This window comes from Schistosoma haematobium, chromosome 4 (genome assembly GCF_000699445.3).
Source record: "Schistosoma haematobium chromosome 4, whole genome shotgun sequence".
NCBI lineage: Eukaryota > Metazoa > Platyhelminthes > Trematoda > Strigeidida > Schistosomatidae > Schistosoma > Schistosoma haematobium.
The window spans coordinates 20032937-20058580 of record NC_067199.1 but is presented as its reverse complement, the minus strand read 5'-3'; the positions used below and the strand labels follow the sequence as shown (position 1 = coordinate 20058580).

General features: G+C 34.5%; 1 protein-coding gene across 1 annotated transcript in view; it reads right to left on the bottom strand.

The window, feature by feature from the left end:
• The window catches only part of SETDB1B (Histone-lysine N-methyltransferase SETDB1-B), a gene marked incomplete at both ends in the record, with an annotated part of 37391 nt that overhangs the window by 7360 nt on the left and 4387 nt on the right, over positions 1 to 25644 (bottom strand). Inside the window, 14 exons of the mRNA XM_035729790.2 lie at positions 1229 to 2810; positions 5230 to 5323; positions 6330 to 6525; positions 7322 to 7541; positions 8392 to 8581; positions 10827 to 10968; positions 13414 to 13725; positions 16054 to 16126; positions 17303 to 17479; positions 18244 to 18317; positions 18355 to 18428; positions 18479 to 18560; positions 24698 to 24975; positions 25186 to 25266. Of these exons, the coding sequence (XP_035585275.2) occupies positions 1229 to 2810; positions 5230 to 5323; positions 6330 to 6525; positions 7322 to 7541; positions 8392 to 8581; positions 10827 to 10968; positions 13414 to 13725; positions 16054 to 16126; positions 17303 to 17479; positions 18244 to 18317; positions 18355 to 18428; positions 18479 to 18560; positions 24698 to 24975; positions 25186 to 25266 (3575 nt within the window). The remainder of the gene's footprint in view (positions 1 to 1228; positions 2811 to 5229; positions 5324 to 6329; positions 6526 to 7321; positions 7542 to 8391; positions 8582 to 10826; positions 10969 to 13413; positions 13726 to 16053; positions 16127 to 17302; positions 17480 to 18243; positions 18318 to 18354; positions 18429 to 18478; positions 18561 to 24697; positions 24976 to 25185; positions 25267 to 25644) is intronic.

The window sequence follows — 25644 nt, the reverse complement described above, 5'->3', positions numbered from 1 at the left end:
CTATGCTTGTGAAACCTGACCTCAACGAGTTCAGGATGTTAGACGACTCCCTGTGATCGATCATCGTTGTCTCCAAAGGATTGCTGACATCCAGCGGCAACATCATGTCAGTAATGAAGAGGTTCGGCATCGTGTGTTCGGACACAGAGACGATAATCCGATTGATGTCACCACCTTGAAACACCGACTTCGGTGACTTGGACATGTTCTACGAATGTCGTCCCAGAGAATTCCACGTCGTACATTATTTGCCGACGCTGGAACTGGTTGGAAAAAGCGGAGAGGTGGTCAGTATATGACATGGTGTCGTGGTATGAAAGAAAGCTGCAAGGGGCTGGCTTCTGTTGGTCCTTCACGACTCCCTGGTTGGGGTCCTAGAGATGGTGCAACACAATGGCTCGAGACTTTATCAGATATGGCTCAGAATAGAAACCAGTGGCGATCCTGCTGTAACCATCTTTTACTTTCTTCGTAAAAAGTGGTTGTGTCTTCATTAACTGGAAGAATTCTTCTGGTTGTGCCTTTCCGTTTCCCCCCATTATTATTATTACTACACCACCACACACACTAATCTGTGATCGTTATTGTTTTTTTCTTAAATGCACCTTACCTTCTTTTTCTTTTCCTATTCTCTTTGTTCTGTGTGGCGCATATATATTTAGTGCCCCCCTTGTACCAATATTTATGTATTCAGATAAATAAATAAAAATAAGTAAGTGGCAAGTTCTGTATATTGAATCGTGAAATGACATCACTAAGCCACCCACCCACCTTTACTCAAATAAGTATGATTTAAATGTAAAATACTACAATAATGTTTTTATGATAACTTCATAAAGAATCATGGACTATAAAGTTTTAAAAATGTCTATTACAGTCTAGCTCAATGAAAATTGTTTTAACAATATAAACCCGATAAGTGTGTTGCTTTTGCTTTTATAAACCTGCCTTATTGCTTGGTATGATAAATGGTCAGTGACAGGAAAAAGTATGTTTTAAATATATATTTAAATCTATCCTTTAATTCAGTTTGGAGAGAAGTTTAGTCTTCACATGTTCAACAAAAATACTGAATATCGGTACAAATGCCATAATCAAAACTCTAAACGTGAAATTGGCAGTAATTAGGTGAATCCCAAACTAGCGAAAACTGAAGTACGCGACTACAAGTCCATAAATAAAAAAGTCATACGTTACAAGATATCGGTAAGTGGAAAAGTAAACTCACCATTTTCTAAACGACATAAGTGTACTACTGGTATACGACTGAAATCCGATTCACGTAATAATTGTCTAGCATTAAGTAATAATCGAAAACTACGTGGTAAACTGGCTGCTCGATTCGACCAAATTTTTTTAAATTCACTCTTATATAATTCATTAGCCGAAGAGTTGGTTGATAATGACTTTGATCTAGATTTTATGGATTTATTTTTCAATTTTACTTGGTTTGAATGTTTACTAATTTTACTAAACATAGAATGAAAATGTGAAATCGATGTATCTTCTTTTTCAACAACAGGGTATAAATTAACTTGAACTTTCGGTTTTATCGGTTTGTAATGCTTAGACGATTTAAATTTTTTCATTTTCTTTTGAGTTTTACTAACTAAAGCCTTTGACTGAGTATCAGTTAAACTGGAGTGTGATGATTGATTTGAAATATTTGACAATTCAGTAGTTTTTGGTTTTTCCAGGCTATTTTTTGTTGGAATAATAGTTTCAGATATTTCTTGAATCACATCTTGTACAGTGCACCGAGATCTGATCGATGCAATTTGTTCATTGTTATTTCCATTAAAAATTATATTCACTTTAGGATTTTTAGATTGACTTTGAATACTAGATATTGTGTTATCTGATAAATTATTTTCATTTTTGCCAGCTTCACTATAGACAACATGTGACAAATTAGACGAGTCCAGTATTTCACTACATAGGTCAACAGACGACGGGATAACTTGATTGGTATCTCCACACTGTACATCAGGATAGGTTATTAGGCTACTTGTCTGTTCTAAATCACCAGAGATATATGGTAGAGGTGAGTTGTGCTTTGTTCTAGGGCGTTCCGGTGAATCATTCATGATATCATTATGTATTTCTTCAGTGTTTAACGTTGAAGAAATATTCTGAATATATTTATCTGATATTTTACTAGTAGGGTTTTCGGTAAGTTTTGAATATATTGGAGGTAATGAAATTCTTTTTTTCTGTTTCCTTTTCTCCTCCTTTTTGTGTTTCTTCTTCTTAATACGAACACTAACAGAATTATGAGTCTGTTGAACACTAGTTTGTGTTAAATCATTATCTGTATTCAAACACGACTCACTGCTGTCGTAATTTCTATTCAACAATAATGGTTTTGTCGAGTTTAGTGCATTACGACTAGACGAATTACTGCTTATTTCACTGCTTCGACTTGTCTTATCATCATAATTATTATCAACATCATCATCATCATTCTCGTCAACATCAATGGCTGTTGATTCAGATACAGGTGAAGTTGCACTGCTTGTATTTCGCCTATTATCCGATTCAGATTCATCCTTATCATTATCGATAGGTGTATTATTGCTCGTGGTAGTACTGTTGCTACGAGAAGAATGAACCCGTTGATCAGTTACAGTAGAAATGTGTGACACTTTATTTTCATCAGTAAATTTTTTGGTATCACTTAGAGCAATTGTTGTCTCATTTAGTATTTCACTTAAATCTTCAACCGTAGACTCATAACCTTCTTTATCTTTTTCAACTGTTTCAATGTAATCTAATTCAGCTTGATATTCATCGCCACAATCAAAGCCTTCCTAGTGTAATGTGAGGAACAATAGATTTAGTGTGGTAAAAATTATGGCAAAACAAAGGTATCGAAAAACGAAGGGTGTAACATTACTAAAAATACATAAAGTGTGCTAATTAAGTAGAAAATAAGTTATAGAGGATAGCCAGAAGAGAAAATATAGAAGCCCAATATTAGCATAAAATAATTCTGACGAAACTCTACTAATCCGAGTTTTGACATTTACAGGACTAAATTAATCTAGTAACAATGGATATCAGTTAATGTTCATAGACTTCTATAACTTTTATTCCTTAAAGTCATGTCTACAAAGGGCCTACTTCAGTTCAAAATGCATTCGCACAGTGAAACATTCAAGATTATCGGCGGGAAGCATTAAAAAATACTTTTTAGGGTAATTGATTTTCATTAGATTAAATTATATTGACTAATTAGCCACTTAAATGCTACCAATATTTTCATCTAATTGTCAGTGATAATGTAATCTCGATAATTCGAAATTACCATAAGACAATGAATAAAATGAACCAAAGGATATTGGCATGTTTAATACTCATAAAAACGATAACCAGATCGAAATGTCTAGCAATAAAATGAAAACCTATACAGTTAATTCATCTCTGAAATTACTTAGTGGCCATTTAGAAATGTTATTTGCTACGATACAGTAGAAAAAAGTTGAAAACAACCTAAATCCCTGAAGAAAACAGTGATGTGAAACTTGGATTACCAAAATCGATTAGTAGAATGTCAATCGAAAGACAAACACAATGATATGATTCGGTTGAGTGATAGCAGAATAAAATATCGTGGACAATTAGACGAAGTAAACTTGTAAGTCACTCATTCTTTAATCAAATTATCCATGGCTGTTAGACCTAATTTTGGGTATCATATCAATAAGTGATTTTGCTTGCAAGTCAACGTAAGCCAGTAAACAAACGAAAACCAGAAAGCGATAGCATTAGTTATGGAATTGTGAGGCTAAAATGATTTCATGCACATTGTGAAATCTTGATTTTATAGATTACAATTTGTATGCTATCAATTTATAAATGAATTCGTAAAGTTTAAGTGATAAATTATAACCATCAGAGTTCAAACATGTTGAAAGGTAAACTAATACGATTTGGAAGAATTAAGCCTAATAACTACACTTTAACTAGTTGGAGATTGAGCAACCTTCAAACTAGTTTCCTGTAATCTCCTATCACAATTTATCATGTTTATTTTGTATTAACGTTTTGTATATATAAGTATGTCATTTTATCACATAAAAAACCCTACAATTCTCCCAGTATTCTCTTGTTTTAGATTTAAAATCATTCGGAAGCTTACTTCAATAATCTTCTTATATGAGCAGCCATCACTTAGTCACATGTCACTGCATATTATCCATCGATTTCACTCATACTCACTGAAGTCTGACAACAGAAAATTATCCTCCGTAAAAAATAGTCAGAAATGGGATTAGATTATTATGGTTTTACATCACTAATTGACTGAAGTAGGAAATGTGTGACATATGGCTCCAACACAGTGGTCTGATGGTTAAACGCGTGCTGTGAGACATCAAAGTCCTAGGCTAGGGGTCGCTGCGGTCTGGTGAGGAGCCACACTAAAACGAAACTACTGCCCACAGCCCTATGATATTCGACAGTATCTCAACTGACATCAATCTGCGATGAAAATCACCGCTATATACATCAATAAATATACCTATTTATTAACGATATTTCAATTGCGATTAGTTTACTTGCATGAAAATAAGGCCAGATTGAAATTTCAGTGAAATGAGATAACGTTTTCCATATAGATCGAAATGCTTGTAAATGTAATTTATTTCTCCAGTTTTAAATTTACATAACGCTTATTATTTGCCAAACTATTCAGTCAAACATTGATCAAATTTGTTAAATTCTCTGTGAATTACTCTTTATCAATAAACAAGTATCTATTTTATTTATTAGTCGAGAATTATAATTTTTCGTTATATTTACTGATAATGAATATGAGAGAAAATGTTTAAAATGTAGTCTACAGTTTCAATCAACTCCAACATGTACTGAATTTAAGATTTGCCGAAATTTGCCTTTAATATGTTACATACTAAATGTATTATCTGATCTTCAGACATCACCTTAAATTATTTGGTCCTAAATCGAATAAACTTTACAATTTCAGTAGCAAATAAATGTTGTGTTGAAACCAACCATCATTCAACAACGAGCTCAACAGTACACAGCGATTATATAGCAACGACTTTATAAAAAACCAGAAGCATCCAGTAAGATAGAAGTAGGTTTTAAGTTAATCACAAGAGATAAGGAATTCCCAAGTAAGATAAATATATAAATTCAGCTAATATATCCTACTGTAGGGGACTCCATAAATAAACAATAGATGAAAATTGTGAACAGATTTACCTGAACAGCCATGGCTTCATCATAAATAGCTCCTGCATAAGTACATATAAATGTACCTTTGGGAATTGCATTTAAAGCACGGATACCCCAACCCCTAAAGTAAGAAGTAAGACAAATAAATAAATATAGTGAAAATTCCCATTTTGCCATTTGGTAAATAAAGAAGGAACGAATTGGGCCATGATGAAAAACTAATTGAAAAGAAATTTCTTCGCTCAATTCGTTCCTTCTTTATTTACCAAATAAATAAATTAAAATACTTCTTACAGTAAAAAATGAACAGAAAATCAAATATGAAACTTCATATAATTTAAGTATCTTGATTGATGGAGTAACTAATTTTAATATCTAAAACAATTGCTATTATTTTCAAACACATAAATATTGGTACGAATGTGTACCAAAATAAATGAGCCACACAATAAAACGAAATTATGAAGTGGTAGGGGAAGGGAGATGAGTACGATAAAAAACAGAAAACGAAAGAAAATAAGTAAATGAGAGTAGATGGTGAGAGAAGCAGGTTAGTTCAGAATAATAAAACCAGAAAGAATACTTTTAGCTACAAAGGTTCCTCTGATTTTTATGATACTGGCTTCTATTTTGAGCCATGTCTGATAACGTATAAAACCACTGAGTTACATAATCTCTAGAACCTCAACCAAGGATTAGTGATGGACCGATAAATGTCAATCATATGCAACATTTCTTCAGATCTAAGTACCCTGTTATAAGCCGACCACCATCCCGCTTTTTCCAAATAGCCCCAATGCCGATAAACAATGCACTATATGGAATAGATCAATTAGTACTACTCCGATCGACTTCAAGATATTCCACTGAACAATTATCAGATAATTTATACCTACTAACACGGTTCAGATCAATAGTCAATTACTACATAGACTAATGCTAAGTTTTGGGTTGGCTACTCAAGTGATATCGATTGATGTAATCTCAGATTCTACACAAATACATGATTACCGAAACCAATACCTTAAGAGCGAATGTCAGTGGATCACGTTTAATCAAGAGGAATAACAACATATAAGTAATAATCAAATATATTTATAACAACTTCCAAAATAATAACGTATTACTTGCGAGCAGTTTTGAACACTTGAAGTTTAACCCACAATCCTTGTTGGACCACTCGATTGCTACATCGACGATCACATTGACAATTCGAATTACATTCATACACTCCACCAACAGTAAATTGTGACAACCGACGATAGCGATAACCAGCTTGACTGTCCACCAAACCATTTGGATTTGTTAAAGAACTGGCCTCAACTGAATAGTATAGAATACCAAGGAATAAAACACCCATTACTTTAAAGAATAAAAAGACATATTCTAACGTAAAAGAGAATTTTCTAAAAAAGACTGCCTTTTCCCAATGAGATTAAGAGTAATGAAAATTCGTTCAAACTGTTGTATGGTTTGAAATTTTTTATCACGAACTGAAATCATATGAAAAACCGTTGTACATCATGGTGCACTGGACATACATTTCGTTCTAGTTTAAGAATCCTTAGCAGTCCACATATCTACGACTCCACCAAGAACCGATTCCATGACATTTAGGTCTTCTACAAAGCATGATACCTTCACACTAAGTCAGGATTTTTGAATCTACATATCCGAATCCAATCAATTTGTGAAATTGCACCACCGTCATTTTAATCTCTGCAATTGAATTTAGATTATTGCTACCACTGCCGTCGCCTAACTGGTAAATAGTCAACTGCGAAACAAACATCAGAGTAAAGAAATGATACAGGAACAAAAAAAGAAGTTTCATTTCCTGATCCTTTCTAATACTAAAATCCTTGATATGTAGGACAGAACTATGGCATTCAGCCACATAAAACACTACGAAATAATACATCAGATTTAAGACTAGCGCATCTCAATATAACAAGCAATACTCGACACCAAAATGACGAAAAACCTGAAAGCCATGAATTCACATAATACCGACTATAATAGTTATAATTCGCTAAACTATGATGAAGAGATTCTTCATCGAAAACTCCATAAAGAAAAATGATTTTTTTAAGACAAACGTATTTCTATAAAAACTCACTAGTCAACTGCTGACATGCGCACTTAGTTCGATCACGGCAATTATCCGTACAATCGCAACAAACAAGAAATTTAGAATCTTTCAATAAGGGTACATTACCAATAGGTTGTCTTTGAGGAGTATAATCAATATAGCCAGGGACTTCATTATCTACACTATTTACACAAGGAATTGGAACATTTTCTTTACCATATGACAAATCCACAATATTGGTAAGTGTCTGTAAAATAAAACAATTAATCATAATTATAACAACAGGAGAGAAAATCGGTAAAAGAAAATTTGACGAATTCAGAACTCCTTATAACTGAAAAGCTGATTTAAGTAAAACGGCGAATTGCTTCCCATGATATTTACCTGTTGCTAAACAAACGTACATTGGGAGAGCATTACGAATAGTGTGTTGAAAAAAATTCGCTTCATGTATTCCCAACTCCGAAAGGTTAATGGAACTGTAAATATATTGGTTGTTACACCCAATCACTGTAATACACAAATTCAAACTACAGAATAGCCCAGAGCAGTTTGAAATAACACTTTGTGATTTGGAATGAAGAATGTTCTGTATTGGGTCCCCGTTCTTATCCAACAAGATCGTCATTTGAATAGTCTAGAGATGTAAGAGGATGTGCAAGGATATATAGTTCCAGGATGTTTGGTAAAGATAACTCCATCTCTAGAAGTTTCTATATGGATATATATCCATCGATAAGTTAAGAATAACATTGGCTAGCAGATTAAAATCTAATATTCACAGAAAAAAAATAGTAATAATCGCACCATTGAATATTCATCAAAATAATCGTGAACCCACAGTTAGTTGTTAAATTACTCCCTTTTTAAGCATGAGAAGACTTTTTATATTACCAGTGATACAATAATGTTCGAGAAACAGGGCTTTAATTGACTGTTATTTTAAATAACTGGATTTAATGACAAGACATTTTTCTGTTTCGCTATTTCAACACAATGACACCATAATCCACAAGGAACATTCAATAACAACGAAGATACCAACTTTTTTAAGAGTAATGGTTAAATAACAAAAGATACTACGAAAAAGCACTCACTTTTTCTGCACGAAATTCTTGATTAATTATCAGCGTAGAATCGAACGAGAATAGATCCGCAGTCAACTGACTATTAGTTTTGTCTAAGAATCGTTCTACTTCATGCATTGATCTCAATGAACGACCACATGGTGCACTATATATAATATTACATTTGTTATTGACTGGTGGATCATATTTTGCTAGATATCTGCTTTTTATTATTTTTTTAAACAAATGAATAAACAATAAAACGTTAAATGTATGTGAAAACAAATAATGATCAGCAAAAAAATACAAGCACTTAAACTTAGTTATTGCCAATACTTTACCCAATGATTTTTTTGTAGAAAGTAACCGTAAAATTGAAGCCAGTAACAGAAAACCAGTAAAAGTAAACAACCAAAGATGAACTACAGCGATATCTAAATAAGATACAACCCAATGCATTATAACGCATTGATTTTCAAGTTTATTAACGATGAACTATTAGAAGATCTATTTATCTTAATGGTTAAGTGAAAACAGAAATAGGCATACACTAAATTAACACTAATTTTCAGTAGGTATCAACTTCTCTACTCCTTAGCAATGACTGAATTCAATCAATCAATTTGAAGCGAAAATACTACTACACTGCTGTATATTATTTGTTTGACATTACGAAATTGAAGAACAGTGGTGAAAAGCCCAAGACCCAGCTTTACTAGTAGTCGCTGCCCGTAAGCAAGGTGTGTTTGATGGTTATATAGGAATTTGATTGTTATTGAGGAGTACACAAAACGACATCGGGTACTGCTCAAGAATTAGGGCAAACACCACAGCTCGAAACGCTACTTGAAAATTGTGTATTATGACTATACTACTTATGAGTAACTATAATTAAGTCCCTATTTTTTATTGGTTAGCCGTAGACTTTTCTTAACGGTTGATTCATTTAAGCTAAAATGGGCTGGTTCTTTTGTGACTCCATGAATCGTGATCCGACCGTTGTTTCTGAATTCATTGCTCCAAATGTAAGTTTACCACAGGCTGATACGTATTTGTTATAGAATCGCTAATTATTTCAATATCGGCATCTTTAAATATTACGAGAGGCTAAGACAACATTTCGATTAATTCGACCTCGGGTGCATTGTTCTGACAGATCTAACTGGTTGGTTGTAGACGAAATTTATCAGTAGCAACATCTATATAAATAGATTTTATATATCTCCCAGCTACACTGCTCTTTCAAAACAAGAATACAGATTATAAACTTTGTAAATAAAAAATAGCAATATCATTGATCTTTGCAGAAACTACTGACGATCTACTTGGCACAAAATTTTCGATAGAAATATTCTTCAAGAAAAAGTGTGATTGAAAATAGGTGAAAACAAGAACTGCAACAAATTCAGATGACAATTAGGCAGAAATAAACGCTTATAACAAGTCATCACTGCTAATATCAAGAAACAATAGAAAAAAACAGTGATTTGAATGAAATATAAACACCAACTCTCATGAAAAAACTTTTGGAAGGTTCCAATAAGGAGTGTGATTACCGAACTTATCAATTTCCTTTCTATCATATAGTAAGCAAGTATCTGCTACCACATAAGAAAATAAAATAGGTTGCAAACCAATAGTTAGTTTAAGAAAGTTTACAATACGTTATTCTGATTTATTAAGTACCATTTTGTGTGATATTGATAAAATTAAAGACCTAAAACAGCTGTCAAATGCTAACTGGATAACATAAACTAATTCTTTACTAATGATGTCCCTAGTAAAGTATGTGTTTTGTTGTACCCTAAGAAGATTAAATTACGGGTAACTTCTAAGAACTATTTATAGACTTAGTATATATATTTATTCTTATTTTATAACTATTAAGTAACTAGATTATATATATATATATATATATATATATATATATATATATATATATTCGTATTTCTGTTATCATAAGCTTTCAATTGACTTATTGGTTATTATTATATGATTAACTATTCTTAGGATATTCCCAATCTATTACTTGCAGTCTCTCACACTCACAGCCACTTTTGGTGTGATCTTGTATAACTGTTATTTTCTATTTTATAGTGTGATAAGGTCTGGTTTACTTGTACATAAACCGCGTGTCTGAAATATATGATTCATACAGTGGAGGCTGAGATTGTGTTCTGGACTAAATGGGCAGGGCTAGGCGAGAAGAACTGTTAAGGACTCAGAGTTGATTCTAAGCTTCTTGTGCTGGTTGACGTGTCATTGGTTGAGCACAGGAACAAGGTCATTTAAGTCGGTATTCTGATTGGCAGTTTTATCACGTGATAATTAACAGAGGAAAAGATATAACATGATTAGTTTTGAAGATATTTTCAAACATCCTATTAGTCTGAGATTTAAATTAGTTGGCTGAAACAATATCCTCAGTACAATACTTTCCTAATTAACCCGATTAAGTTACTTACCTCAACCAACCGCAACGGAATGGAATTTCCAATGGATTCAAACCTTTGTAATCCATAGGATTTTCTGAGCACAAAATTGGAGACAGTGAGCTAGATGGTTTTCTGTAACTTTTCAAACAATGATTCCCACACTTATGCGTCTCTATGATGTAAATAAACATTGGAATTATAAAGTGTTTCAAAAACAATTAAAATATATTTGCCTAGCACTCGCGATTAATACATATATACGATGTAATAGTCCGCTGACCCCGCAAAAAATATGTGTATTGCTGAAGAAAGTAGTGGGTTTATTAATGTCGAAATTTCAAACCCATCATATGAGTAAAATAGTCTCCCAAGTAACCTTTATTTTCGAATGAGTTTTTCTAAATTTACTACTTTCATTCTGATCAGCTACAAAATCACCAAAATTTATTTATTTATTTATTTTAACACATAGATATTGGTACAAAAAGGCACCCAATACATATGCGCCACACAAATCTCATTCGATATGTGTGACAGCTGTGATACTGCTCGGGTGCCCAAACCGAAGCAGGTGGTTTTCTTAGGGGGCCACCAAAATAATGTACGGAATTTTCGCTGTTTAGGAGTAATAAAGGATAGTTAATAAGAAATTATAGATGTAATAACTGGTAACTGAAGTGATCGCTGCAGTGGTAAGACCAAGAATCAAGGGTTTTCAAAGACCATTTGTGGACAAATCATAAGATGAAATGTAAGCACACAGTAATAAATACTCCACGCAACCACACAAAATAAACTAACAAAACTCGTTTACCGGACACAATTTTATGTTGTCAGATTTAACCACACGTTTCGTGACGGTGGATGACACTATTTAATACCTTAAACTGAAGTAGACGGAGTTTTATTTATTTAAACACACGAACATTGGTACTAGTAGGCACCGAATACATATGCGCCACATAAATCATTGATTTGTGTGTGGGCTGGGATATTGCTCGGGTGCCCAAACCGAAGCAAGTGGGTTTCTTAGAAAACTATAATTCGAGACTTCGACCTAAAGGTTTGATCCACAAGGCAGTGGAGCAACGTCAGGAGATGCAGTTTCATGGTAGCCGGTGACCAATAATCGGTTCATACGCCATTTGTTCCTTCAGGATCCTGGAGCTCATGTGCACCATTGGTTTGGAATCAGGGTTCTCCGACTCACCTAAGTGGGTCCTCCATATCCACCAACTCGGTCAAAGCGCCTGACATTCGCTTCTTGTCCTCTTAATTTCGTAAACAACACCTTCATTGCGAGAAAGCAATGAGTAGGACATCCATAGCAGTGGTTGTATGCACGTGGCCATGTGAGGGCGTTTCGAGAGGGAGAGCTGACTCTCTCGAATCTCAGCCGTACCAGGGCGGAGGAGGGTTTAAAACTAAGACCCAACTTTTGAAAAGAGATTACTTTAACTAACAAATCACTGTTTCATAATATCAGTGTACTTTGGTTATCACGTCAACTATCATGCTTCCTAGACTTCCAATTCATTTAGTGTAATTCACCCATTTAAAACACATCAGGGGATTTCTAGTTCGCAAATCTTTGAACAAAACATCAGAAAGCAAAATAAATGATTACAAGTATCTTTTACTTAACTTCACATGAAATACAAGACCACAATGTACAAGAACTAATTAACCCCATTAAACACACAAAGAGGATATTTAGGGGTTTTTAGACACCAACATCATTGTAATTAATACGTGTAGTCAGACTGTTTGAAATGTACTGCGCTAATATATCACATAGTTCTGATAATCTTCATTTTCTTATTACACCATCCTAATTGGCTGTTGTTTCTTAATGGTTAGAGATACACTAACGAATAATAGGTAAAAAAAAATATTGCCAATTATGATTATATAAAAATGATCAGTACTCCTTCAAAAACACAAACTTCATTGTTAAACACTAGCTATCAAAGCACACTTCGATTTGCTGATTTAAGTTGAGGAAAAACATTATAGCAAAAGGATTTGAATTGATCACCGATCTAGGGCTTTAATAAACTCAAATAGCAAAGTCTTAATGTCTCTTCCTTTAGCGAATATTTTGATTAACAGTTATGTACATGTAAATGCAGCTAAACACAATCAAACCAGCTGTCCGATCAGGAGGTATCACAAAGCCTCGATCGAAACCGAGTTGAATTAGCTCGATTGGTGACCAACTGGATATTATTTAGAACAATTAAAATAGCCATGTTTTCCGGACTCATCACTGTAAAGAGTATAAAGGATTGAAGTTTTTTTTTTAAAAAAAACCGGGAAACCAATACAGATGACATGTAAGTCGCTAGTTCATATTGTGCAACAACAAGATTAATTACTCCGATTTACATTACCAACCCTGTATGCAAAGATCAATTCAACCAGTGCAGAATAATTTAGGAAGTTTAATTATTTAAAAATAAATATGACAGAAATTATAATATGATGGATAAAAACATAATTGAAATTATATATTGCTTTATGTCAACGGGACATTTACACATAATAAATCTACAAAACATATTATGAAAGAGAGGATATATGGTATTTACACTTAAACAACAAACCAATGACTTACCGAATGGTTTATAATTGAATTCTTTGAATAAATTATCTAAATAGCTTGTTTTGGTACCAGTTGATTCCAATTCAGACAAATTAGTAATTGGATCCATACTTAGACATTGTTCATTAATAAATTTTTCAGAACTCTTTTTAGAAATAGTTTTTAATGCTTCATCATTATAATTTAATGATTTATTAGTTTGATGAATACTATTACTAATTTTGTGCGAATCACCATTAGACAATGCACGGACTGGTACAACAGTATTTTGATTGCCTGTAGCCGACTTACGAGCTTTACGACGTTTAGCACTTGAGTCTAATGCTTTAATAAAGTTGAAAGATAATTAATTAAGGTAATAGTTAGGTAAGTTTAAAATCTGATAACTGTAAATAAAAGGTTGAAAATAAGCTTCTTTAATTTATGAAAATCTGTTAACTCTATGGATAGTTCAGGGAGAAAACTACCAACATTTACATAATAATGATATATATTTATAATAAACTATCGAACAAAAAATTAAATTGCTGATGTTTCCTGACTTAGTGTGAGTCGGCTTCTTCAGAATAAACAAATAACTGAATTAAGACAAAGTTAAATGGTACAAAGGGACAAATTAGAATATATAGCACATTTACAGAAAAGTATTATGGCTAGAAGATCGTAAATACTTAGCACTGCTTACATCTGTTAGCCACAATATGGAAATCTAGGCAGTAACAAGTAGTTTCTTCCTGTCTATAATTAAGTGCATCAATAATTCATATTAAAATGTTAAGTCATAATGATCACCAAAATCAGAAAAACAACCATGATATATTGATATGATACCAAAAAATTATGTCTTACAAGTTTACTTCGTCTAATTGTCCACGATATTTTATTCTGCTTATTTTGTGTTCATATTGTGTGTAAAAGCATGTTATTTTATTACGTGTAAAACCTACTCAATCTGACTAGTAGTGTTGTCTTTGATTTTGGGGACTTAAGTCGTTAATGCAGTCTCGTAAACAGCTATCACTCAACCGAATCATATCATTGTGTTTGTCATTCGATTGACATTTTACCCATAGATTTTAACAACTGGGAATTTCACTAATCAATCATTAGAAACATCCTTTTTAATAAACATGCAACCTGTATTCTCATAATTATTAAATTCTGAGGAGGTAAACAACTGCACTTAAACATGAATATCACGTTTATTGATTTGGTTGTGGTCGCTTTTTAATCCTTAGTGGAAGCTCTCCAAAAAAAATTTCGTGCGCACTGTCCTTGGAAAAGAAATCTATTCCCCTTAATACGATTTATAAACTACATATGAAAGGTCGTGATATACACTTAGCAAGTCAATTCAAATTCATTGACGAATAGTTAGAGGTAGTTGTTGAATTTTATTTAAGAATAACCGCGAATATCTCCTTGAATGATTAATTGCTATATTAGTGGAAAACGTAACCGAAATGTTGAACGTGAATATCCCATGCACATAAAAACTTTAAACAACAGTCACATTTAAAACATAAACACTTCAATGTATAATTAGTTATTACACGTAGTTTAAGTATGTCCCATTTGTCTTCATTCAAAAGATCATACATGAAACATAAAAAAAACTATCCAAATAACGTTTAAATGATGATTGACATTCAAACCTTGAAAATAATTTACAATTTATACGAATCATAATTAGAGAAATTGATAAAACCAAATCTTTGGTATATGGACCTTTGAATTTAAATTATGAAAAAACCATCATCTGCATATATTTATCTTTTTAATTTCCCCCAGTTTCAGTATCCTCAGTATTAAATCGTTTACTTTAGAAACTGCTCACATAAGTTGTTTGATTTATCCGATTTAAAATTTCATTTGCATTGACAATCTTTTGTCAGTAATTTGATGCGTTCTTAGATTATATGATTCTGAGTTACCTTCAAATCTATATCTTTAATATAAGTAACACTTTATATCTAAGCCTCTTACCAGTCGAAGAAATTATACGTTGGAATGAAAAGTTTTTACGATAAAACGTTTATTTGGATGGGTGTTGACTTCTAATCAACGATCAATGCTTTTACTTTTCGAATAGTACGGTAAATAGAGATAATCTATAGACAAGGATACGGAAACAAAATGACATGATAACTACAGGTATATTAATAAACCAGAGGTTTAATTCACACCATTTTCATAAGTGTTAGCCAAACAACACAGTTTCATACTTTGTAAGGTGAAACGGAACTTGAATTTGTGAACCAACGATTGCAATTTGCTATTTAAAAGTGACTAGACAATCTCCCTGGCATGAATACGATTGATATTGAAGCAATTCGAACTAAACATTTGTATGATGAATTTGCTTGTGCATGGTGTTTTATCCTTTAATTTTCTCACTTGATAATATTTTTATCCATGGTTAAAGTACATACTGTTCATGGAACTTAAAAATTGCAATTCCGGATTGATAATAATTCTTTAACTACCATCAACTTATGAAGATCCCATTCGAAATAAACTAATTTCATGGACATCAGGAAAGTGAAATAATACTAAAATAAAAACGCAAGTTCTCTACACAACTAGTTATATTATGAAATGTAGCTAAAAACAAGAACATATAAAGCTTTCAACAAAACAAAAGTGACTTACGAACATCCACACTACTATACTCAACTTCTACTCGTTGATTATGAGTTGGTACACTCTTACTTTGACTAGTAAGCTGAAAATGTACAAATAATTGTGAAGATAAAACTTAATTAAACCAGGGTAGTATCAGTGATTCGACAAACAACTTTTTTTCTGAAACAGTATATGAAAGTTGGACCTTGGAAATACAAAACATAATAAAATATATTTTGAATAAATACTGCTAATTGAGTAAATTTTCTATCACAGGTAGGCCAGGACAATTTAAGACTACATTGTTCATAAATAATCAATGAATTAAACAGTAAATAACAATTTATTGCATTAAAACTACATTCTTTTGCTCTAACATGGATTACTTCAAGAAAATTGGACCAGGATTACTTAAAAATGAATCTTCTAATAATCTCCATATTAAATTGTTTAAACTGAGCGCAAACCATTAAATCAGGGCCCCATGAAACTAGGAAACTAAATGGATGATTCGAATGACATGTCAGAAAGTTCTACAAATGCCCGGAACATCCTCCCACCATCGTTGTCGACTGAATTGGGAAATGAACCTTCTACTTTGTTTGCCTTCTGAGTGGTTGGTTGGAGGCTGAATCAAGAAGATAATAGGGGTTTAGTACGAACTTTTGGTGTATCTGCGTCACGTTTCCTCACTGAGTTAACTCCTCTGTTGATATTTCGATTTGTGTAGTCATTATCGGGCACCATAGTTCCACAGAATAAATGAAACTTGACAAGAGTTTGATCATATATATATATATATATATATATATATATATATATATATATATATATATATATCAATTTGTATGTTAAAAGAATAAAAACACTTTTAGGGGAAAATTTTCATATAATGTTGAGACATGATAGAGGTAATTACTTTACTAAAGATACTTATTTTTGTACAGCAAACAAAAATTAAGTTTAGTTACAAATAGAAAAATTATTATTGCGAAGCACTATCAGTTTTAAAAAATCACTGAAAAGCATGTTTTGTACTTGCATATAGGACTTCCTAACAATTTATGCTGGGAAAACATGCTTGGTTCTAATTAAGTCGTGGTTCTACATTAACATTCATTAATTTGTGTAATATTGCCTAGTTCCCGCGGTACTTTTGGTTAACTCGGTTTGTGATCAAAATTATAATGCAATTTTTCAATCCACTAAAACCACCGATTTGTGTAATACAGTTTCTCAAAACAATATCCATCAAACAAATAAGTATCTGGCTTACCAAATCACTGAAAAGTGGTTCCAGGCGCGTGGAGCCACGATAAATCCATTCAGAATGGGTTCTAGAGAACTTCATAAGAGCTAAACTTGCATCAACTTTCTCGACAGTTGCCTTCATCCAATCACCATCCAATTCAGTTTCAACAATCTGTCCAGGTTTCAGCCTAACCATGGGACGCTGAAAAAGGCATGCAAACAATTTTGTTGGAATAATAGAAATTATTTTCAACGAGGGTGAATGACAAACAACCATAGTCTTATTCATGTAAAACGGTCATACAGAGCATTACAACTGTAAGGATTGGAAGAATCTACTACGAAAAATACAGGAGCATCCTTGAATTGACGCATCTGATTTGTCTTGATCCGTGAGAGCGACAAAACATAGAGAATAGATATTACAGTTTAGCTGCCATTATACCTAAACAATTAAGGATTGTGTTAAACTTGATCAAAATGATGCGCTTCTCATTTTATATTATTACTGTCTATGAAGTGACTCAACACTTCTGCTTTCTCATTAGAAATTTATATAAAGTGGTATTTAAGAACCTCAAGCGAAAAATAGTTACTAGTTATTTACAGCAAATTTAAATAAAACTTTTATTTTTGAGGTCCAATAACTGAACTTACCACCTTCGAACCGAACATGTTTCTTCATTTTTCAGACTACAGACTTAAGACATTCATCTCTGAAATAGGTATAAATGTTTAACGAACCTTTTTATCCTTCGGATGCTAATTTCACTGGGCTTTTTAAAACGATTCCCACGAGTTTACGTGAGGTACACTTTACAAGTATTTGATAGTGAAATAATTAAATAATACAGTGTTAAGTATTAGAATGAAATGTACTAAATTCCAAGGTAATATTTTCGAGAAAATCAAGCAACAAAAATTCAGTAGTACTTGAAACAACTTCTAGATAAAAACTTTACTGACCTGAGGATACTGAGCCAAATAACGTTTAATGAATTCTTGAGATGATTCAGTGGCTTCTTTCCAATTTTCTTTCGCTACGGAAATTCATATGAGAATTGATTGTAAACTTACATTGATGACATATGCGATAAATTTCATTCGGTGGTGAATATTGCGTATAACCATCATCAAAGAATAATAAATACCTAAATACAACCAAGTAATTAAAAGTTATCCAGTTAAAATTTATCCCTACCTCTGATTATTTCGTTCACTTGGAGGTTCAGCAATCAAACCGGAATAATAACCGATTCCACCGGTATCATCTCGATATATTGCTAAATTGTTGTAAATTATAAAATTCAAAGTTAGAAGATTGGTTTTTATCAGACATTTACTGTGTCAATAGTGAACCTGATATATCAACGAAAAATAAACTTCATGCTAACAGTTATACAGCTTGTAGTTTCGACTGCTCTCATAAAATTACACATTACTGGAGACAAGAATAGACTTCGAAGTTAAGAATCACTCTTCCCTAATAAATAAAGAGTATAAATATACCATAATTTGTTTATGGTATATCTTACATTTAAAGATTCAAATAAAAAGATGTAGTGACAACTATTACACTAAATTGGATCAACTATCTTCAATAATTTATAGAAACACTGAAATATTTACTAGCTATTTAACAAATCTAATGAGCTCATGATAAAAAAGCAATAATCATGTGCAAATATCTGAATATCGTTTAACATGAAAACACTAATTTTTAAGGTGTACATAACCTACATACATATAGGAATATCATTGAAAAAGATTTAAATTATATTATTAATAAGTATAAGTTTGAGGACTAGGACAGGTAACCATAAATTATCTCAGTGAAGCAAACCACAACAACACGTCAACCAGATATCTGACCTTTCCATATCAGTAGTTGTGCACTGATTATCTAATAAAAACAGACAAGACTGAAGTTTATTACGCGGCACCTAATTACTTAATGAATAGTAAAGGGTTTGTGAATTAAAATATGATAACAACGTTCAATCTCTAACCCCTTTAAGTAGCTTCAGTATAATTTATTAGTTTTTCACTTTTATTCATTTTCATTATTTACTGATGCGTGCCTTTTATTGAATTATGACATGATGTAACATTTTTGTATGCAAACGAATCCCAAATACAAACGGGTAGCTCTTAAAAATTAAAGAACAAATCCCGAAAATTAAAGGATACTTCAAGATGTGACACACTATACGAAATAGAGAAGCGAAAATAAGCGAAGATTTTGTTTACCTAAGAATAAAAAAACTACTCATTCTAACGAACACATTTATACATAAGTGGGATGTTTCCGGTTTTCGTTTCTAAAATACAAGTATAAAATAACCATCAACAACACTTTTATTATTGTGAGTGACATTAGATGTTTTTTGAAATTTTCAGCCCTCAAATGCCCTGGTATGGCCGAGAGTGGGGTGGGCCCGTCCTCCCTCCCGAAATACTCTCACAATGAGGACGAAAAGCGAATGTCAGGCGCTTTAACCGGATCCCAAACCAATGGTGTACATATGCTCCAGTATCCTGAGGGAACAAATGGCGTATGAACCAATCGTTGGTCACCGGCTACCATGAGACTGCATCTCCTCACGACGCTCCACTGCCTTGTGAGTCAGACCTTTAGGTCAACCACGTGCACCATTCAAACTGGCTGCCTTCAACGTTCGCACACTTATGCAGGTTGGACAACAGATAGGGCTGGCTATGTCTTTAGAAAGTCTTAATATCGCTGTTTGCTGTCTATCTGAGACCCGTATTCAAGACTCTGGTGAAGTACTACAAATTTGCTATCCATCTGTCGCTTCGAAAAGCTTGTTTTAAGTGCGCTTATCCGAGGACCCTATGGCATCTTCGTCTGGTCTTGCAGGCGTTGGTGTCGCACTAAGCGCTAGAGCTGAGGCAGCACTAATCGATCGGATCCCCATTTACAGTTGGTTATGTGCTGTTAGATTAGAGAGTTCCATCAAAGTGAGTAGAGATCGGTGTGAGAAACGATGTCTTTTCGTCATCTCCGCCTATGCTCCGACATACTGCAATCCGGGTGCAATCAAGGATGAATTCTACCACCAGTTAACTGTTCTTAGCCAGAAAGTGCGTTCGACAGATATTGTAGCACTAGCCGGAAGCTTGAATTCTCAGGTTGGGCGTCTAGGCACAGAAGAGAGTCATTTGGGTGACCGATGGGGACTCGCTGGTCACAGGTCAGAAAACGGAGACCGTCTACTGCAACTGTGCATAGACCACAAACTGTTTCTGGCTAGCACTAACTTCCGGCACAGTCATCGCCGATGTGCCACCTGGCGTCCTCCCTCTGCATCTCAAGCCTGGACTCAGATTGATCACATCGAGGTCAGCTACCGCTGGCGTGGTTGTGTACAAGACTGACGCTCCTTTTGGAGCACCTATCTGAACTCTGATCATGCCTTGGTCTGCGCCAATCTTACCTTACTTTTCAGCGGCCAACGAAGTGACCGCCATCAACGGATTGATATCAGCAAGGTGGTTGCAACTTCTGTTGCAAGTAAGTATCGAACCGAGCTAGCTTCTAGGCTAGCTAGCACTCCACTGAAAAGTATAGATGAACATTGGTTGCAATTGCATGACGCTATCAAAATGGTGAGTAAAATCAGTTATGGGTTCGCGAACCGTCCCGCTTATAACCACTGGGATTTTTCTGGTTCCTTAGAGCTCATCGAAGCCCGTCAGTCTACTACGGGTGACTGTGGGTTTGACCACAAACGAAGGATGTTACGTAAGGAAATCAGGCAAAGCTTGCGTGAGGACCGAGAAGCCTGGTGGTCGGAGCATGTTAATCAGCTGGAAGCAGCAGCTGCATCTGGTAACTACCGGAAGCTCTTCTAAACCATCTGAGCCACTGGCAGCAAGAAGTCTGGTGTCAGCGAAACAATCTACGGGGATGATGGGATGCCAATCACTAACATCCATCGACGTCTTGGACGATGGGCAGAATTTTCCGAAGGGCAGTTCAACTGGTCTGCTGCTCCGGCAATATCGATCAAACTGTCCTGCCCTCCGTGATCTGTGACGACGGATTCACCAAATGAGGCGAAAGTCCGCAAGGAACCCCAACTCTTGATGTGCTACAAATCACCTGACCCAGAAGACTTACCCCCTGCTCATTTTAAAGATGGTGGTGAATTTCTGGTTAAGGAAATGACTGTGTTGTTTACAAAGGTCTGGGAGCTAGAGGGTATACCAACGTTATGGAATGAGTCGATAGTTTTCCCTATCTTTAAAAAGGGTTCACGTCGTCCCTGTAACAACTATCGGGGGATAAGTCTACTTCCAATTACGTCCAAGCTATCGGCTTCCGTCATACTTCGTAGGTTGTTCAAAACTCGAGAAAGATTGACTCGCGAGGAGCAGGCTGGTTTTCGTTCCGGTCGAGGATGTATTGATCATATCTTCACCCTCCGCCAAATGTTAGAACACCGTCATACTTATCAAAGGTCAACAATCGTAGTGTTTCTTGACATTAGGGCTACCTTCGATTCGAAGGTCAATTATCTTGGTGTCACTTTTTCCTCTGATCTGTCTTGGTCATCTCACGTTTTATTGTTATCGAAGAAAGTTTTCCGTCTGACTTACTACATAAAGAGACTGCATGCCCTTGGGACTACTCGTCATTTACTCTTACAATTTGTCAATTCTTGCATATTACCTATTATTCTTTACTGTTCTCCATTATTCTTTCCCGGGCTTTTGAGAAAAGGCTTTGCTGTATTGCGGAGAGTGCTGAAGGCAGTTAGCAAGATGTGTGGTGAATCTTCCGAGGTCATAATTAATATGGTTGTGGATAGACATCTAAAGTCATGCAAACTCCTGGTAGGTGGTATTTCATCAGATACTAACCATCCCCTTCAATCTTATCTTTCTCCTTGTATATCTTCTGGTAGAACGAGACGTAATTACATTAAAATCCATACACGCAAGCAAAAGTATAGAAGTTCTATAATACCTTACCTAGCAAATATACTCTGTGACGAACAGGTTGTTAGAGTTAACCTAGTCAATAACCTTCATTCTTAACATGTCTCTAATTTTAAAAGTTGTACAGTTTTTCGGTTGTTTATTTTTGTAAACCTTTTTTTGTATTTGTTACTGTATTTTTTTGCGTAAGTAACTTGTTGAAATACGCTGTGCTGAGAATTCTATATTGTACCAAAATATAATATTGAATAAAGCCATTAATAATAATAATAATAACAATAATAATAATAGGAAGAAGAAGAAGAAGAAGAAAGACTTCTCGACCTTGAGTATGCGCATGATATTGTTTTACTGTGCGATAATGCCCAAGCCATGCAATCCGCACTTAATCAGTTGGCAATCAGTGTCCGAAGATATGGTATGTGCTTTGCAGTTCGAAGTGCAAAGTACTTCTACAAGACTGGCAGGATTCTAATCTCGTACTCACCCTGGATGATGAGCAGATAGAAGTAGTCGAGAAGTTCGTGTAACTAAGTAGCTGGATAAGTGCTGGTGGTGGCGTGGGTGATGAGATCAATGCACGTATAGTGAAAGCCAGAGCGGCTTATGCCAATCTGGGCCATCTTTGGCGCCTTCTTGATGTTAGTCTGACTATAAAGGGTCGGATTTACAACGCGTCGGTGAGAGCAGTTTTGCTCTATGCTTGTGAAACCTGACCTCAACGAGTTCAGGATGTTAGACGACTCCCTGTGATCGATCATCGTTGTCTCCAAAGGATTGCTGACATCCAGCGGCAACATCATGTCAGTAATGAAGAGGTTCGGCATCGTGTGTTCGGACACAGAGACGATAATCCGATTGGTGTCACCACCTTGAAACACCGACTTCGGTGACTTGGACATGTTCTACGAATGTCGTCCCAGAGAATTCCACGTCGTACATTATTTGCCGACGCTGGAACTGGTTGGAAAAAGCGGAGAGGTGGTCAGTATATGACATGGTGTCGTGGTATGAAAGAAAGCTGCAAGGGGCTGGCTTCTGTTGGTCCTTCACGACTCCCTGGTTGGGGTCCTAGAGATGGTGCAACACAATGGCTCGAGACTTTATCAGATATGGCTCAGAATAGAAACCAGTGGCGATCCTGCTGTAACCATCTTTTACTTTCTTCGTAAAAAGTGGTTGTGTCTTCATTAACTGGAAGAATTCTTCTGGTTGTGCCTTTCCGTTTCCCCCATTTTTATTATTACTACACCACCACACACACTAATCTGTGATCGTTATTGTTTTTTTTCTCTTCGAATTCTCATTGTTTTGTGTGGTGCATATATATTTGGTTCCCTCTGGTACCAATATTTATGTGTTGAAGTAAATATATAATAATAATAATTGAAATTTTCTATCAAACATTGAAGATCAATTCACCATTGTGACAAATTTGTTTCCCTTTCTGCTAAAATTTTTCTTACATTTCAAAATGAGTGTTTCGTAGATATTTTACTTCGAAAATATAACCACTTTATTACCGTATTTTTATGCAACAAAAACGAGCGAATAAGTTGAACTCAATGAAGTTTTATTTTAGCTTTACAATAAGTAATTGATGAGTTAGTATGCCATAATTAGTCAGCTGAAAACAATATTGGAACTGACATAAATATTTATTAACACAATTCACCCTACATATTAGCACACAAATAAAACAAAGACTACCTTAGTGGTTAAAGCAAATATATTTCAACCACTAGGCCTCAAGCTCACGTCCCACTCCATATACTTTAAGTTAGACAGCTAAGTTGTACCACTAGAGGTTACTTGAAAGTGTTGCTCAAAGACGAGTACTGTTAGCAGGAAATAGATTAGACTAAAACGTTTCATGCAGGAGTGTGTTGGAGAAAGCTGATTGCTCCATTCTCAGCCAACCAGCACTAGCACATAATTGGAGATATTCGAATCTTCTTATGTAAAACTTTAAATAAACTAAGGTTTTTCTTATTGTGATTATTAATCCCATTCAACTTGGTTTATTTGGAATGTAATCTCGTTCCTATTCGACCGTACTTTGATTTGGGGACTGGTCTAGTGGAGTAGTGTCCGAAAAATACTAAGAAACAAGTATCTTAACAGATAAACAAATTCGTAGTCGGTAAACGAATTAAATTAGGGATTGAATTGCTTTAAACAAAACCAGCATGAAATATTTATAGAAAAGGTAAAATAAAAATAGAATTTTAGTTGAAAAGGAACAAAGAAATAAGGAAATGGAAACCATGGAAAGCATTTAAGACCCAGAGGGAATTAATGAATAGATATAAACACACAATGATGGAATTCTACTCAGTACTGACACTAGGAACTTCCAAAGACACACATGTATACAAACCTCATTATTATTGATTGCGAACCAAAAAGTTTATCAAGAATTAAGTTAAATATAAAGTTATCACTTATCACTTACAAACGACACGGGCACCGACTGGATACTTCTGTTTTAATTCGGATGCAGAAAAAGCTAGCGCTAACAATGAAGTTACGGCAAAACAAATCTCTGATTTTGACTTTGAAGATGTGTCCAAAGCAATAGTGTACTGAGCATTTTCATTCTCTTTAGCCCGATCCTTATCTGATTTAGGTGTAGAGGGATCTGAACTAGGCAAATGACATGATAACACACGACCGGGAAACCATGTATGTTGCGTTTTACGGTATAAGACTGGTTGAGATGGTGTGAGTTGTCTACAGGAAGTTTAAAGGACGAACACGAATTATGATAAACGAAACTGGAATCCAACTGATTACATTTTCAAAAATATAATCTTTTCTTCAAAAAACATAACAAGTTCTATTCCAAGCGATGAGACTAACTCATAGGAATATTGCTAAGAAAATCTAGTCAAAACTATACAAAGCATCCTAATAATTTGTAATTACAAGAATAACACTTACAACCCAAGTAGTAACTCTGACGGCTGTAATGTTCTCCAAACAGGAGCACTGGAGTGATTTATGGTTGATTCCAGAATTCGACTAAATTGAAATAATAAAAAAAGATTGGATTAATTTCCGTGGAAGTATTTGTGTCAAGTATAACTAATGTAAATAGAGGAGTAGTTTTGCGAGGATCGCATGAACGTAGTTTCCACTACAAACCGAAGTTAGCTGGAAAAACATCTAAAACTGGGAAACATTGTACAGCTTGAGATGGTGGAGGTTTGTAGCTCAGGTGGATGATTTTGATGGAGAAATTCACTTCTACCTGAAGTTTATGCTGATGATGTCATTCAGAAGGATGATAAAAGCTACACGACCAAACCAGCCAGCTCAGAGAACAAAACTCCATCGAAAACATTGGACAGCTGTTTCACAACCAAATGCCCACTCGTCGCTAGTTTTGGAATAAATTTC